This window comes from Macrosteles quadrilineatus, unplaced genomic scaffold (assembly GCF_028750875.1).
Source record: "Macrosteles quadrilineatus isolate MER2022 unplaced genomic scaffold, UCM_ALF_1.0 Scaffold_3__2_contigs__length_128488019, whole genome shotgun sequence".
NCBI lineage: Eukaryota > Metazoa > Arthropoda > Insecta > Hemiptera > Cicadellidae > Macrosteles > Macrosteles quadrilineatus.
In genome coordinates this window covers 127176269-127193123 of record NW_026542596.1, presented here as the reverse complement: position 1 = coordinate 127193123, position 16855 = coordinate 127176269, and the positions used below count along the sequence as shown (strand labels likewise).

At 39.2% G+C, this 16855-nt stretch overlaps 2 protein-coding genes across 4 annotated transcripts in view; one reads left to right on the top strand and one right to left on the bottom strand.

Annotated features, from left to right (window-relative positions):
- The first annotated feature begins 453 nt into the window (after window positions 1–453).
- LOC128991091 (cyclin-K-like) lies at window positions 454–11345 on the top strand. Its single transcript, XM_054413817.1, has 3 exons — window positions 454–488; window positions 7755–7976; window positions 9396–11345. Exons 2-3 carry the CDS (start codon window positions 7755–7757, stop codon window positions 10824–10826), a joined length of 1653 nt encoding a protein of 550 aa, XP_054269792.1. The 5' UTR covers window positions 454–488; the 3' UTR covers window positions 10827–11345.
- LOC128991092 (uncharacterized) overlaps window positions 11345–16855 on the bottom strand; it is a 40116-nt gene continuing 34605 nt past the window's right edge. The window contains exons 5-8 of one of the 3 annotated variants that reach the window (XM_054413818.1): window positions 15932–16126; window positions 13509–13697; window positions 12544–12721; window positions 11345–11792 (exon numbers count right to left, since the gene is read on the bottom strand). In XM_054413818.1, coding sequence (XP_054269793.1) covers window positions 11651–11792; window positions 12544–12721; window positions 13509–13697; window positions 15932–16126 — 704 coding nt within the window. In that variant the 3' untranslated portion in view covers window positions 11345–11650. The remainder of the gene's footprint in view (window positions 11793–12543; window positions 12722–13508; window positions 13698–15931; window positions 16127–16855) is intronic. The other 2 variants (XM_054413819.1, XM_054413820.1) reach the window with 2 other exon arrangements.

Sequence of the window (16855 nt, the reverse complement as noted above, 5' to 3'; positions counted from 1 at the left end):
TATATAGTGTTTTGCATAGTTTTTACCTAAGGAACAAATATACAAAAGGGTTCCAGAGAGTTCCGGGATACCCTGTATATTTATGTTGTACCTTAATGTGTTTTAAATTATTTTCTGTCATACTTTGAACCATACAAGTTACCAGTATGTTATTTTTCTTTGTGTGTGATATTCCACATTTTTTTGAATATTTTGTTTTAATCTTGATAGGTTTTAGATGGTTTTAGGTAGGCCTACTTTCTCACCTATTGATACAAAATTACAGAGCCTAAAAACAAAACTTTTTTCACTACTGATGGAAAATCTCCACCCATCCCCATATTGATTGTTCTGTACCCGCAGCCACTGACCTTGGAGTATCATCCCCTGGGAGGGCCGTGGGAGTCCCGCAGGACTTTCTCCCAGGTTATATACTGACGGAGCCGTCGCCCCGGGCTAGTCCGTGAACCATGAGTGTCTTGTGCCTGACGTCATCGTACAGTGTACATGTGTGAGTCTGTTCTGTTACAAACCTTTAATTTTATTTAGGTTTTAATTTGTGCAGTTTCTTTAGTGTTTAAAATTGTTAGAGCTTCCTTGAGTTATTCCCTATGGTAACGTAAAAATACGTCAGTTTTCATGATCAGTTTGTTGTTCATTAGGTACCAGGGGATGTTTTACCATAGTGATTGCCACTAAATTTAATTATGTAGAAATTTTAGGTTTTTGTTATTTTAAGTATGGGTATCGATCGAATAGATACTTTCATGATATTGTAGTTTCGAATGCACCCTAAGTTTCAGCATACTGTAAATTAAATTAGGATTTTTTCCATTAATTCACTACCACTAGTGGAATATGGTTAGGTTAGGCTAGGTTAGGTAAGGTTTTTATATCTCTAGACTAAACCTAAATAACTCAAATTTTAATTCACTATCACATATATTGCTAATAATCTATTGCTCCAAAAATTAGTGGTAGTGAATTAACGTAAAACATCCTTAAATCACAACAATCAGTCACATAATTTTTTTTTTAATCACGTCATTAAATCATTATCAAAATGTAAACAGTGTAAGGTCAACTGGGGCTTATATCATACACTAACAAAGTGGGACTAATATGATACGCCTTTAAAGCATAATACACACTTTTTTATTCTTAACTAAAATACAAAAAAACTACTAAAAAACTTAAAATAAACTACGGCATTCGTTTTATCTAACTTGGTGAATAACTAAAACCCAGTTGGAGCTCTATTCGTGCACTCGCCTTAACGAAACACTAGATAAAAAAATAAACAACTCAGTTAAGGGTGAGTTGCTGGCAGAAGGAATATCCTTGTTTACGTGGCATCCTAACATAACCTAACCTTGACGAAACACTAGAGAAAAAATATTAAACAACTCAGGTAGGGGTGAGCTGCCGGCAGAAGGAATATCCTTGTTTACGTGGCATCCTAAGCTAACCTAACCTTGACGAAACACTAGATAAAAAAATAAACAACTCACGTAAAGGTGATTTGCCGGCAGAAGGAATATCCTTGTTTACGTAGCAGTAGCATCCTAACCTACCTAACCTAATTTAACCTAAGTTAACCTAACCTAACCTACTCAATTATACAGTCAAAGAGGGCCATCACTTGGCTTGGATAAGGAACGTATCAGGAGGCCCGGCAATTATATTAGGCGATGTTGTTGAATATATCGAAAGTATTATTTGCATTTCGTCTATGTAGTTGAATAAGTGTTGTGTATTAATCCATCAGCGAAGCTATTCAAGCGGATTCAATGCATTTCCTACACTGAGGTATTTTGGCATTCTACCCGAACATGTAACATCGATATCATTGAAACTGCTGACGTTTATTGTAAACTAATATTAGTAAAAACAACAACTTATTTCAAAGTCATGAATATTTTCAGGTTAAGATGATTGTTGAATGATTTTTCATCCCATATAAAAGATGGAGATGTTTTGGCGTTTCGTGACATATAACAGTCACTTTGTTGTATATTTGTCCAGCAACTCATTACAATTGTGTGAACACCCATTATGTATACAGTATTCGATATCTTTGCACCCGTCCTAATTAATACTTGGTGAACCGATTAATATGGAGGAATGGTTTTTGTATCAACTGCTGCTCGTTTTACCAGATTCTATGAAAGTTCGACAGATTTAAACATGTATCTCCACAACTTGAATAGACCTTATTTCATACAGTTAAATATGGTTATTTATGAGAATAAGGCATCATATACATGTGTTGGAATGCGTGAAGCAAGCTATGTTTCAATCCCTTTATTTGGATTAGGTAGACGTTTTCCTTCACATGGAAGAGTTAATGAAGTAAATTAAACATCATATGCATTCTTAGTTACTGAAAAAAAAAAAAACTATCAAAACCCTATGGGTTGAATAATTGAGTTATTCTCAGTTTTTCATTGGTTAGAACTGTTTAGCACTTGTGTAGCACTGATACGAACCACTACACTTTCCCACACTTCAAATACAAAATTGTATCACTGCTTGTGGCACTGTACTATTGAATTCATTTACCCTATCACCAAAGGTGTAAGGATGTCTATTTTAAATTACTAGGTTTGGTTATAATTCTGTATTTGGCGAATTTTAACCAAAATTTTGTAAAAACAATTTAAATTAAATTTAAAATTAAAAATAAAATTTTAAATTTAAATGTTGTTGTTATTTGAAATTTTTTGTTTAATTTTTTTATAAAGAATCACCCACCAACGACACATACATTTACTTTTAGGGCTATATTCACATGTACCTATTTCATTGGGGAGCTTGCAGAATTTTAACTGATGAACTTGTCTTATATGTACTTAACTTGTAACTTACTTAAGTACAAACAACCTGCAGCTTACTTGACTTAACGATTACTTATCAAAGTGTTATTTATCAGAAGTTCTGCTGCTAAATGTAGAAACGATCTTATCTGAAAAATTGTATAATTAATTTGTCTTCTTGTATAACCTCTGTATGTGTGTTTTTCAACCCTCCTAAGCGGAAGAGTGCTATGCGCCAATCTGTTTCACTCCACCAACCTTCCAGTATTCTTTGGCTTTCTGCTGGTTTTGGTAACTAAACTTTCCTCAATGGTGATACACTAGTTCACTCTAATAAAAATCCCCCCAATGAACTTTTCCCCAAAACGAACATTTTACGCAACGAATTACTAAGTAACGTTAATTCTCTAAGGGTTACTCCAGAGAGGAAGGGTGTTCTAATAGTAAACAGTTTGTTGCCACAGAGTTGGTTGCATGTGTGTTAGTATATTGTGTATGTGTGTGGCTCGACTGGTTAGTGGGTTCCCACACTAGATAATCGCTATTGACTCACACTAACACAACACGGTGGATCAATAAGTAGGTAGGTCTAGATCAAGCTTGGGAAATGGCGACACAAATCACCTGCTTCACAACAACTGGTGGAGAGTTTATCAGTGCGGTTTAGTATCACTCCACAAAGGTTACTATATCAGATAGATATTGTTGGTTCATGCTACGGAAAGTAGGAGTTGTTTTGCCATTTTCTCTGAGAATAACTTTAGGTTTACAGGTTAGGTTATGCACTTGGGTGATAGCCGTAATTTCCAAGTGAATTCTTTTGGTAGAGTCATAAACATCATTCCACTCTTTGTTTCCACTCTTGTTTGGTGGAACTCTAGCTGCTGGTGTAGCTCACCGTCCATGTACATCGAGTTAGTAAAACATTTTACATCATACTACAGAGAAACAGATACTTTTCCATCCGTTTTGATAGGCTGGAAAGTTGCCATTTGCCGTGGCTACACACGGAAAAGTAACGTAATGTACTTTTACCTACGACCGTTTTTTAAAGTAGCCATTTCAGTCCAGTTCTTAGAATTGAAAAGTTTCACTTTACAGCTGTTTACTTTCATATCAGCATAGTTTCATTTCATATCAGCATAGTTTTTCTCATATCCACACAGGTAACGGACCAATGAGGTTCAAGTATTGAGAGAAAAGAATTAAAATTGTAATGCTTCTAACGTCAACTAATCAGCTGATCAGTTGACCAATTTAATTGTTGATCCGACTTGTTCATGTTGATACTCGCGTAATCTTAATTAAGTTGGTGGAAGTCCAAAAATAAATGAAATATTTGCCGAATTGTACCTGATACAGTATTATTTATGGTAAGAATGCTGCTAGCAATGTAATATTTAACGAAGTTTAACAAACACGTAATTACAGGAAATCAGCTGATTATACAACAAGTCGTTGCATTACTTTCAGTGGCAATGACAATACACGAAAACATAACCTCTCTAACAAGTTATCAGTAGTGATTGTTAGTAATTGAATCCAAATTGATAGTAATTAAAAAACGGTCGTAGGTAAAGTAGTGTACGCAAGTCACGTTAATAGTCTTTACGACACTCGTAGACGTTTTTAAGGCACTCGCCAAGGCTCGTGCCTTAAATTTTCTACTCGTGTCGTAAAGACTCACTTAACGCAATCGTTGCGTAAACTACTATTACATCACTCTGTATTCGAAAATAGCCTATTTCCATACAGCTGAGATCTTCGACAATAGTCAATTTCCCTACGCCACAAACAAATAGTGTTCAGCTGACTTTTCCTGACATAAACATTACTTTCGCTACATAAAAAATACTTTTCCTACAGTCACTCGACAAAATTTGCTTCCTTGTACTGTTTATAGTAGAGAAAGCTGCTAATTGCTGCATATTTATACTTTGCCGTACGGTTTATACTTTGTCGTACGGTTTATACTTTGCCGCACATCAGGATTCCAACGAAACAACACAAAACAGCGTGGTTCTATTATGCACGTAATCCGTGTACGCTTGGAAATAGGTTGGCAACACTTAAAGATAATAATACTATGAGCAGCTGATTGACTATTATAACTACGATTTAACCTGTCATTTCGTGTTTATAGTTTCGGTATTTCTGAACTTTCTGGACTTTTCTTTTAAACGTTTTTAAAACATTCCTACGATCTTAATAAACAAGAAAATACCTTTCAAGCATTTTTTTAGGCACGGAAACCACTTCAAATTACAAAAACATACGGAACTATATTCTCAAAACGCGGAGCACATTTCTTGCCGAGGAAAAATAGCGGAGTGATACGGACCGCGGGTACTACTTTCTCTAGGGCACCATTTGTGTTGCCAGCTGAACCTAAAAACGTGTTGTATAGTGTTTGAAAGACTAATTATTTATATGCTTTATAGTGACTGTAGGGAAAATATAATGTGTAACACGAGTGCAAAAGGCCTTTGCTGCACTCGAGATCATTCCATACTCGCCTGCGGCTCGCGCGTAAACATTGCTCTCGTGTGCAGCAAAGTGCCACTTTACCCACTAGTTACACAAATAACTATTTCCTGACATCAACAAAGTTAAAAAAAAAACATCACTATACTGAAACTTGAACGTGTAAAATGAACGGAAAACAAATACTATCGGAAAACGGTGGTAAATTATCGGAATAAAAGCGACTTCACCCAAAAAATCTCAAGTTTATTTTGGTACGTTCCTTGATAGGTTACGTTTTAGCACGTTGTCTTCAAATAATATTCCCTATTTCTTGAACAAGTTTTTTTGTTGTTTGTAGGTTAGAATCAGCTGATATGGTTGGTAACACCACATGGTAACACAGATCAACTCTTGAAATTATTTCATCTGATCACTTCATCAAATTGCTGATAATTGTGTGCATGACCATTGATTATTGGATATTTAAGTCGACATCCCATCCATATGGACCAGCTGTCAGAAGTTCCTTACAATAAAAGAACGTAGATGAGTGAACAAGTCACAGAATACACTAGTGTTTAAAGTTATATTTTCTAGGCTAATTTTCTACTACTCATAACCGTTGCTATAGCTCAAAATATGTCGTGCTATTAGTTTAACTTGGTAAAAAAGTTCGTGAATTAGACAGAAATCAGTGATTTAGTTCAGCACAATCTGTCGGTGGTTCACATCAACAATGATGATTGACAACGGTCGTCATCATCATCAACAACAACCATTCTCACACCATTTCCCTCACCATTCTCCATCACCATTCTTTATTGTTTTCCCTCAAAAGGTACATCAAACAAATTTATCATTTAGAAACTTGGAGATGGAGATGGAGCCTACTGATTTTAATATTAAAGAAGAAACCATTTCTAAAACAAATTAAAATTATGTGGTTGAGGTCAGTTAAGCAATCAATGTGTAAAAATGGACGTGCGAACTCTTCAATATAAACAAAGGCCATTCAACTGTTTGGCCAACGTCCTGTTGAAATGTCTGTGAGAACTGTGAATGTATTCTAGGTCGGCGTGTGAGATTCTGGTGACGCAGGATGTTACAACAGGTGACGTAGTTGTCACCGTTGCAGTCACATCATATGCTAACTGTTAAATTAATAAGATGATCATATTTCAAAGCTTTAACGATTCTCGTGATAGCCGTAATGGCTTATAGATGTGTGTTCTTACCCGGCGCTTTATTCTCATGACACGGTGGCTTAGTTTGCTGGTTTGCAGACCACATTAGTTCCAAGTCTTAGCACGTAAAAAAGGGTTTCTGGCGAGGAGTGTTTTATTGGAAACGTTTCTCTACAGAAAGAAACATGCTATACTTTATGATGGTCCAATTTTGTTCTAACACATTTGTTCAATAATTTTTATCATATTCCATTTCGAGAACTGTTAGATATTTCAAAATTACAAGGGACAAAGTAACCGATATATTTGAAGCATTATTGGACATGTGTCAACAGAGTAGACGATTTCCAGTTGTGATTCCACACTCCAGAAATGTTTGAAAGTAAAAGTGTATGGATTGACCGGAACATCGTCCTTACTGCGGATGTCACTTTCCCGGAGTGTGAGGTCTTGTACAATAGATAGCGTCTTCCTCTATGTCAATGGTGACTATGATGTGTCATCCATCCATGGTCAATGGTCATAAACCTGATTTGTTTTATAGACACTCCTCATTCTCAGAACTAAAGAGAGTGTGTACGCAATTCAGGCTATTTCAACTATTTGAATTAAATTTTAAGTTATGTGTAGGAAATAGTTTAATTACTATGAGATACAAATATAGGCCTATGGTCTAACCACGATGACAACTTGACTGCTTAAGATTACCGTAATACGTTCCCTAATTTCAGTGATGATTATAACAACCTATTTCATTTATCAATTGGTTACAGAGAATTTGTGCCGGATACAGTGACAATATGCCGGTGGCACTCGAAACTTTAATCTTTCCTCTCACTAATACTACAACTTAATCATGGGTATGGGTTTCTACCTTTATCAATAGCAAATTATATGCTCTCACTGTCGTCTATTCGTGCTATCTTTATAGTATGTGCATACGGTGCGTCGCTGAAGAAATATAGTAGGTTGACGGTTTGATCTTTAAGAAAAGTCCAAATCTTTTTAACGGTACAAAATTGGACCTAACTGTCTGGACCACTCTTTCAATAAATTATGAAAGCTGTAATCTCATTCATTGAAAAATCATTGTTTACTCATCTCATCTTCAAATGCGTGTGCGCCGGCGTCCTACAAATATCTCTATAACTCGAAAAGTTCTTTTAGACCCTACTACCTATCCAATTATTTTCTTTCACGCACGCTCCGATCAATAATTTTCAGTATACTCGAAATATCAGTAGATATTCTCACACTTTACTAAATGTGGATTGTGTTTGATTACAATGTTGATTGCCGCTGTATGCAGATGCTGTGGTGGCTTGCACTGGCGACGACGGTGGTCTGTCAGCCCCAAGCAGAGCCCCAAGAGGTTGAGATCATCAAGCAGATCAACCGAGTCAACGAGGATGGTTCCTACACCTTCGGCTACGAGGCGGCGGACGGAAGCTTCAAGATTGAGACTCGCGACGTCATGGGCAACGTCAAGGGCATGTTTGGCTTCGTAGACGAGACTGGCGAGCTCAAAAAGGTACTTGGGTTTGTATCAGGTGTTATTAGTGGTAGTGCATTTTGCGCCAAAGAGTTCCTGAACTCCGCCAAGCCCTCAAAGGGTCCCAAAAGTGTTCCTTATTTGCGCCAAGCCCAAGGTAGGGTTGAGTTGCCGGCAGAAGAAATGCCCTTGTTTACGTGTCAACCTAACATATCATAACCTAACCTAACTTGACCTAACCTAACTTAACCTAACCTACTCAATTATACAGTCAAAGAGCGCTGCCACCTGGCGGAGTTAATGAACGTATCAGGTGGCTCTCTGGAGTCGTTGGCGCAATTTAGGAATACCCGACTACCTGACTCAGGTCAGTTGGTCCAGGCAATTAATGCCCGTCCTTGTCAATTGTTCTAAGACAAAGAGTACGAGTGCTAACCTGGATGAAATGTTTTAGTTGTTCGTCAGATAGGTCGACGCGTTTTTATATGGAGCTTAAGTTTAATTTACTCATTAAATTTTGATTGAATGAACTCATTTTGCTTTTCCTCCTATACATGGTATAGAAAGTATTGTTTTCATCGACGTCTTGGTGTAAATATTCGTTTTGGGTCCTCTTGAACTAAAAGAAGTTGTTCTCGAAGTTGTATTGTATGAATTAAAACTGTTCTTGTTTTTGGCCTCTGGGAACCTCAAAAATGAAAAGTAAATCGGCTCCGGGCCCAGGTCCTAAGATGATACCTACAGTATTAGCGTATTCCCTGTTTAGGCAACTCGATAAACATGTTTCATTTCGGAACAGTCACAACATTTTGACAATGTTTATGGTCCTTATCAGATATGTTCTAATATCCGTGGTACTAGTCAATACAGTTGTATCTTCGGGCATTTTTTATGGTTTTTAAATTTTTTATAAAGATTTTTTCATGAATCTCCATGAAATAACGGAAAGATCAGATGAAAATAATGGCTAGAACGATTTTGATTAAAATTAAGGATTTTATGTTCTTTTGAGCCCTTAACAAAACCAAAAATAATGTAAAATACCCCCACCGTAGCAAACCTACAGACTAAGTGAATTTCCATTTGCCTGATTGTATGTACATTAAAATGTCTCCACAAGAGTAATAATGTTTTGGGAGAGTATGAGAAAGTATGACGTGTCAGTTTGCTGTGTGAATTCTTAAATCAAGATTTAGTTATGTACTTTTCATCCATAACTAAATCTTTTTTTAGTTACAACGATTTTCCTATCAACAATGTTCTATACCAAGTTAGGTAGCTATGGAGCTTTAAAACGTTAAAAAATGCTTACTTAAATTAAATTCTTCCGTAATGTATTATTTCAAATTCTAACCCATAATAACATAGCATTAAGCATTATTATGTGTTTATTTATGTTTCAAACTAGAATAGGCTACTCTTGCACAGTAATTAATACTTTTAAATATGTTACTGCAGGTGTCATACACCGCAAACAACGGTACCGGTTTCAAAGCCACTGGCGAAAGATTGGCTCCTTTCACCACGGAGAGACCGAGTGAAGAAGAAATTACAAGAAGGCCAATCTTAGTTCTTCGTCAGCCGAACGACCCTACTCGGCCCCCAGTGATACAACACATCCCTCGTAGAGTTGGCTACACCACGACCGTCGTTCCCTCCACTTCCACGACCCCCTCGTACGGCGAGTACGTCAAGGGACGTCGAACACACATCGTCCTGCCAACCAGGACCAAGGAGGAGACCACCACGGCGACACCCAAGGTTACAGAGGAGCCTGAGGACGAGCCGACACAGATTCCGTTGAGGAAGTTGTTGATAACGAGAAAGCCAGCGATCCAGGGAAAAGGAGGAAACAATCTGAGACGTCAGTTGGGAGGAGAGCCTGACGCTCCTTCGGGAGATGTAGCTGATGTATACTCAGGGGGAGCTGCGAACCCACGATACATCCCGGTCCAGTCCGTCAGGTCTCCCCAGTCTCCGCTGTTAGCCAATCTCCCACCACACGTCGCCTCGGCCATCAGACAACAGCAGATAGCTCGTGCAGCCGCCACACTGCGGCCGTATACTCCTGAGGATCCTTATTCAACAACGTCTCCCATTCCGAGCAGACCTGGAGTGATTGACGAGCAAGAATATCCTCCGATTCCTATTCGTCCTCGACCACTTCCACCGGTTAAATCTGTTTATCGGTCCGGAGACGAAGACCTTCCCACTCGAGTGCCTTTTCCCATGTCGAGCCTCGTGTCACTACGAGATGAACTCATGGATTACATTTTGAGGTACCTCCAGTTCCGACTTGCTGGTGGGAACCCGTATTTGATGAACCCGTATCCTCAACCGTACCCAAATCCAAACATTCCTTACCCCACGCCAAACTATCCCGGAGTAAATCCTAATGTGTTCAATCCTTATTACAACTACCCCAACACTCCGTACCCGCGAGGGATTCCATACCAACCACCTTTCAACCCAGTGGGTTATCCTCCGGTAGGCTACCCGGGATTAGGTTATCCCGGTAGTTTTCCTCAGCCTCTTCCATTTTCAAGCCCAAACAAGCAGCAAGCCGGGCAAGGGTACGGCCCAAGCCAGAGAAGTGCTCCGTCTTACGAACAGATCTCCACTCCGAGGCAATTCTCTCGGAACTACGACCAATCTCAGGTGACGAGAGGAGGTTCTCCAACGTACGAGCAAGCTGAGACCAGAGGAACCTCTGAGCAATCTTCCTACACCCTGCCTCCCTCGGATGTGCTCAGGATGATGTTGGCGCGAGGGCTCTCCACATCCACTACCACCGCCGCTCCTGTCCGCAACGTCCAGATCTTGGGGGCGGCATCATCCCTATCGTCGTCAACTCTACCGCCCCCAGAAGAAATGGAGATGCAAGCGTAAATTATAACAAGCATCTGACCCTAAAATACTTGATATTTTGCACTATCCAGTATTTAGTCTTTCGATTTGAACAGATAGTACTAAACGTTGGTTAAAATGGGAAACTTGTTAATGAAATAGATGTTAATTTTGATTGGATATTTAAATGATCATCCCTTCTAATTTGTGATTTTGACATCGTAAAATTGGTCAAAAAATAATTGCTATCTGAAATCCAACTTGCTATTGTCAAGGCAAAACGGTATGGTAACATCGTATCTTCTGCTACAAGTTCCTCCGCACGGTTTAAATCGAAAATAAATCAACGTTTATAAATATTTAATATTGTTAGTTTTGTAATGTAATCTAGAATGACTGTAAGATATAGGTGTAAGTTTTTTACCAAATATATTTTGTACATTTGAATGTTTTGTATTCTATCTGTTACCCTTTTCTACATTTTTCTCCTAGGTGCTTCGTTATATCACAATCAATAAGTCGTGCAAAGAAAAGTTCAAATAGGAATACACCTGGTTTAAAAGTCTTTCTGTATCCATCGCCAATTAAAATTTTTATCATGTTTGTTTGAATATCTGAATATAACATTCATTGCATATTGTAATGGTAAAATTCAATATTCTCATAACTAATGAATATATTTGAACGTTAATCATTAGGTCAAGACTGGTTCAGAAAAGTTATTATTTTAAGGGTTTTTTATCAATTAGGCCTAATTATTCAATTTGAAGACACGAGACACAAAGAAATTTAAAACCCCCCTTGACACGAATGTCTTTAGTTCCCGTCATATAGAAGGTATATAATGCGTATAGAACACCACAGCTTTACGAAGAGCCACAAGGCCTGCCGTTGCATAGTTCAGACCCCATTACCCGCCAATAGTATGGCGCGTCGTGGATGGTTGTATGATTCAATGTGTTGGGATTTCTCAGCTGCGCGCATCTCTCCTTTTTGTACTTGTCCCATCTGGAAACATGACAAACTTTATTAAAAGTAAAATAACTAAACTGTATTGAATTTACATTAAAAATTTTAAAACGCACGAATACTTTAACGGTCTGCACGTTTCGTGTAACTCTAACCATATTATAGGCTACAAAATTATCCTGCACTCATAGCCTCATCCTCCTCGTTCAGTCAACTTAAACACGCACACAAAAACAAAGTACGTAACCTTAATGATGTAATACTTTTCTCCTTGGTGGAATTTTTTGTAAGTACATTAGCACATAATAAAACAGGTAGCAATATTGAAAATACTCCATGACATAATTTGTATGACACCATATTTGTTTTAAATAAAAAGCGTGTAGACAATAATTATAATAACTATTCTTAATTCTTTGTTTAAAATTAACTGTTGGTTTTGTGTGATCTACTGGGTAGCTGAGTGGTTATAGTGATCGCCTAATCCGTCTTGAGAAAAGTCAGTAGCATTTTGATGGTTCTAAACCAGACCCAGCTGTTTCTAATCATTGGGCTTTAAATGACCCTAACTAATGAAACAGCTGATCTTAGTCAGTAACAAAGCTACACACGTGATCACACTCCTTTCTACAAAGATTCTAGATTCTACACACATCCTTCACTCTTATTTGGGGTGAAATACGTACACAGGTGGCGTTCCCATCTCAATTGTTGATAATTGATAACCAATCAGTCTCCAACAATGAAAGAAAAATGATCATACTATTATATTCACATTACAAGGGCTTACCTCCTAGCTTCCAGAAACTTCTGGAATAGCTCCTGGTCGGAGGACATTCTAGACTCTAGGAACTGACGAATCCGGGACCAAATGTTGGCTACGTTGTGCTGACGCAGGAGATACAAAGGGATTCTCAGCACTCTCACGTTGGTATCAGCGACAATGGTACGTTCAGCAAGAGACTCCCCTGAGACGGAGCGCAGTTATGGTGAAACAAATAGATAAAATAGGTAAATTTAACAAACCCATAGCGGTCATTGAGGCCACTTCAAAAAAGAGTGGTGAATTCCATCTGACGGCGCAGTTAACGCCGAAACATCAATGGAAATGGACACTCACAACAGCCGTGAAAGCCTAATCACGATATCGGACTAAGTATTGATGGTAAATATCAATCGAAATTAATTGATTTTAAATTGTTATTTGAAGGACGTTTAATATAACTATAGACAAAAATAATTAATTATAGACCGTCAGCTGTGCTGCGGTCACTATAGGTTCTGGCGCACACCGCTTGGAGCGGCATGTAGTTACGCGCTACGTGACTATACGGCGCTCCCAGCGGTGTGCGCCAGAACTTATGGTACCCATGGTAACCACAGCACGGCTGACAGTCTATATTTAATGTTTTTTGTCTATAACACACTGTATTTTGTTGTTTGAAAACTACATCGTTCAACCTTTGACTATAGATAGGGTATAAGGCATCACTTTTTAATGTTGTAACCAGTTTTAGAATTATAAAGCGATTAGTTATGCTTAGTCACCAACAGAGTGTGCTGCATTCATTCACCAACTTCCGACATACACACACATTATTTTTAACCAAGACAGAACGAAAAGCGAACGTGCCTCTAAAACTATAGTATCTAAAAAGTCACACCGGTAGCTAATTAACTATCAAAGACCAAAGTAACAGTTACAGTCCATATAGATGGGTTGCCTACCTGTCAAAAGTCAGCTGTTGCACTAACCTAAATTAAAGCAGCCGCCCTGAGTGAAGAGGCACACCTGCATGACCAGAGGTCCAACCCCCGGACCAGCTGTGTCTGGGGGGTGTAGCTTGTACTTCTCACCATCCTTGCTGACCATCAGCCGCTGTACCATGCTGCAGGTTCCGGACAACACGAAGTGTGCTGACCCATGCTTGCCCATGCCCTTGCCTGGGAAACAACACTGGCTGTTAAGTGCACCAGTAAGTGAACATTTCCATGGTTGAGGCAAGTTATATAAAATAACATTAGTCCAACTGCTCGGTAAATTAGTCGTCTTACTTTGTACAGTTACATCCACCGGTCACCAGAAGGAATATATGTTTGTGTGATTATAGTGCTCAACCAACAATCTGGAGGCTGATGCTTCAATCTTTTTACACCCTTTGCTCATATTACATCCATGCTGCTAAGTAGTGTCCCCAACATGCAATACAGTAGTGCAATAACTCTATAGTAAATAGGCCGGGTCCGCTTCATAAAAAAGTACAGCTAATTTAAAAAGACCCCCGCCGCAGCAAAAATGCAGACTTACCGAATTTCCATTTTCCTGGAGTTCTACTCAAATATTCCCTTAAAATTTTCAGATTTATTTCCTATTTAATAATAGCATTCATTTTAATGAGTACTTAGGTTTGCTACTACAGGGAAGGTATTTAGGTGTGTTTTTTTGTCGAAATGTTTATAGCTTTGTATCAAATAAACAAAATTGACAAATTTAATAAAAATATTCATAAACAAGCAAACTACAACAGTTAGTTTATTCTCCATAAAAATATCATGGAGTTAAAATTTTACAATTTTTTTTTAATTATTTCCGTAACCTTTAGGCATACAACAACGCTTCAATGTACAAAATTATTTATTTTTTTATTTCTACAAATGGTTTTGAAAGAAATTGAAATTGTAAAACTGTTTTTAGGGTCGAAATTGGGAAAAATCTATTTTCCCCCATCTATTTTCCCCCATAAACCCTCGTTCCCATAAGACCACTCGGCAGGCCGAGACTGCGATGGAGGAGTCAGGTGCTGAAGGATGTGGCTGTATTGGGCACTACTCCTGAGGCAGCGGTGGATAGAGAAGAGTGGAGAGGCATCGTTGGCGAGGCCAAAAACCTTCTGAGGTTTCAATGGCCAAGGAGGTAAGGTAAGGTAAACCCTCGTTCCCATAGTCCAGGAAACTACTAGCAGCTGGGTATGTATCCATCAAGTATTATGGAGCATGTAAAACTAAATAAAGAAAACTAGAACTTCAGCTCTGGGGACAAACTACCACAGTCCACTTACCCAGTACGATGTCGTGAGGGTTGCAAGAGAATGTGTCGCTCAGCATGCAGCACTCCCTGGTGGCAACGTCATCCCAGTTCTCGGAGCAATATTGACATCTACAACACTACCACAGTCCACTTACCCAGTACGATGTCGTGAGGGTTGCAAGAGAATGTGTCGCTCAGCATGCAACACTCCCTGGTGGCGACGTCATCCCAGTTCTCGGAGCAATATTGACATCTACAACACTACCACAGTCCACTTACCCAGTACGATGTCGTGAGGGTTGCAAGAGAATGTGTCGCTCAGCATGCAACACTCCCTGGTGGCGACGTCATCCCAGTTCTCGTAACAATATTGACATCTACAACACTACCACAGTCCACTTACCCAGTACGATGTCGTGAGGGTTGCAAGAGAATGTGTCGCTCAGCATGCAACACTCCCTGGTGGCGACGTCATCCCAGTTCTCGGAGCAATATTGACATCTACAACACTACCACAGTCCACTTACCCAGTACGATGTCGTGAGGGTTGCAAGAGAATGTGTCGCTCAGCATGCAACACTCCCTGGTGGCGACGTCATCCCAGTTCTCGGAGCAATATTGACATCTACAACACTACCACAGTCCACTTACCCAGTACGATGTCGTGAGGGTTGCAAGAGAATGTGTCGCTCAGCATGCAACACTCCCTGGTGGCGACGTCATCCCAGTTCTCGGAGCAATATTATTGACATCTACAACACTACCACAGTCCACTTACCCAGTACGATGTCGTGAGGGTTGCAAGAGAATGTGTCGCTCAGCATGCAACACTCCCTGGTGGCGACGTCATCCCAGTTCTCGTAACAATATTGACATCTACAACACTACCACAGTCCACTTACCCAGTACGATGTCGTGAGGGTTGCAAGAGAATGTGTCGCTCAGCATGCAACACTCCCTGGTGGCGACGTCATCCCAGTTCTCGGAGCAATATTGACATCTACAACACTACCACAGTCCACTTACCCAGTACGATGTCGTGAGGGTTGCAAGAGAATGTGTCGCTCAGCATGCAACACTCCCTGGTGGCGACGTCATCCCAGTTCTCGTAACAATATTGACATCTACAACACTACCACAGTCCACTTACCCAGTACGATGTCGTGAGGGTTGCAAGAGAATGTGTCGCTCAGCATGCAACACTCCCTGGTGGCGACGTCATCCCAGTTCTCGAAGTACGGAAACTGCTTCATTGCAGTGCTGATGTCGTCCCACTGCTTCTGCATGGACGCCTTCAGCACACGGTCAAAGTCGTCCTTCTTCAGGATCAGCAATTCCACTGCAGCTTTTTTGAACATGATTGAAAACTTTAATGAGTAGTATAGTAGAAGGGACAGTAGAATAGAAGTGTCAGGGTAGTAGAGGTACAATCTGGTAGTAGAACAGTGTCGTGGTAATGGAACAATTTAGTAGTAGGAACAGTTTCATAGAAGAGACAGTTTGGAAATGCCACAGAGGAGCAGTAAGGATAGGGCTTGTGTCATGTGTACACTACCGTTGTCGTATTTTGCTTGATCGATAGCCCGATAGGCGACCATGCTGCGTGCTCTGTGTAACGACGGTTGGTTTGTTGGTATTCAAACCTTCACATTCGTTATTTTAACTTATTTTTCTTTAAATCTTGTGAACCAATTAATGTCAAATCTTGGCCACAAAAGAATAGAAGAACTGTTTCTGGAGAAATCAATCTTTAGTCAATTGCTATTTTTTTTAATACTTTCTAACAGCTGGTTGACGTTAAATATTAAGAAGTCCAATGTTTAAACTGTTTCTTTCATTGCAGTTACACCAACTCTATTTTTTTTTTTCTATCCATAATTTGTGAGATTTGTTTACGATTAATACACCCGTTGCAGAAGACCACACATGATATTTCTCAACACGTATGTTCATAAACAAGCATGCAAAAATATTGTCCATAAGAATAACATGCGAAGTGAGTATAAAGGTTTTCTGACAAGGAAATGTCAAAATGGGTGATAATCAAGAAGATCTTAATCAGATGAAGCCAGAT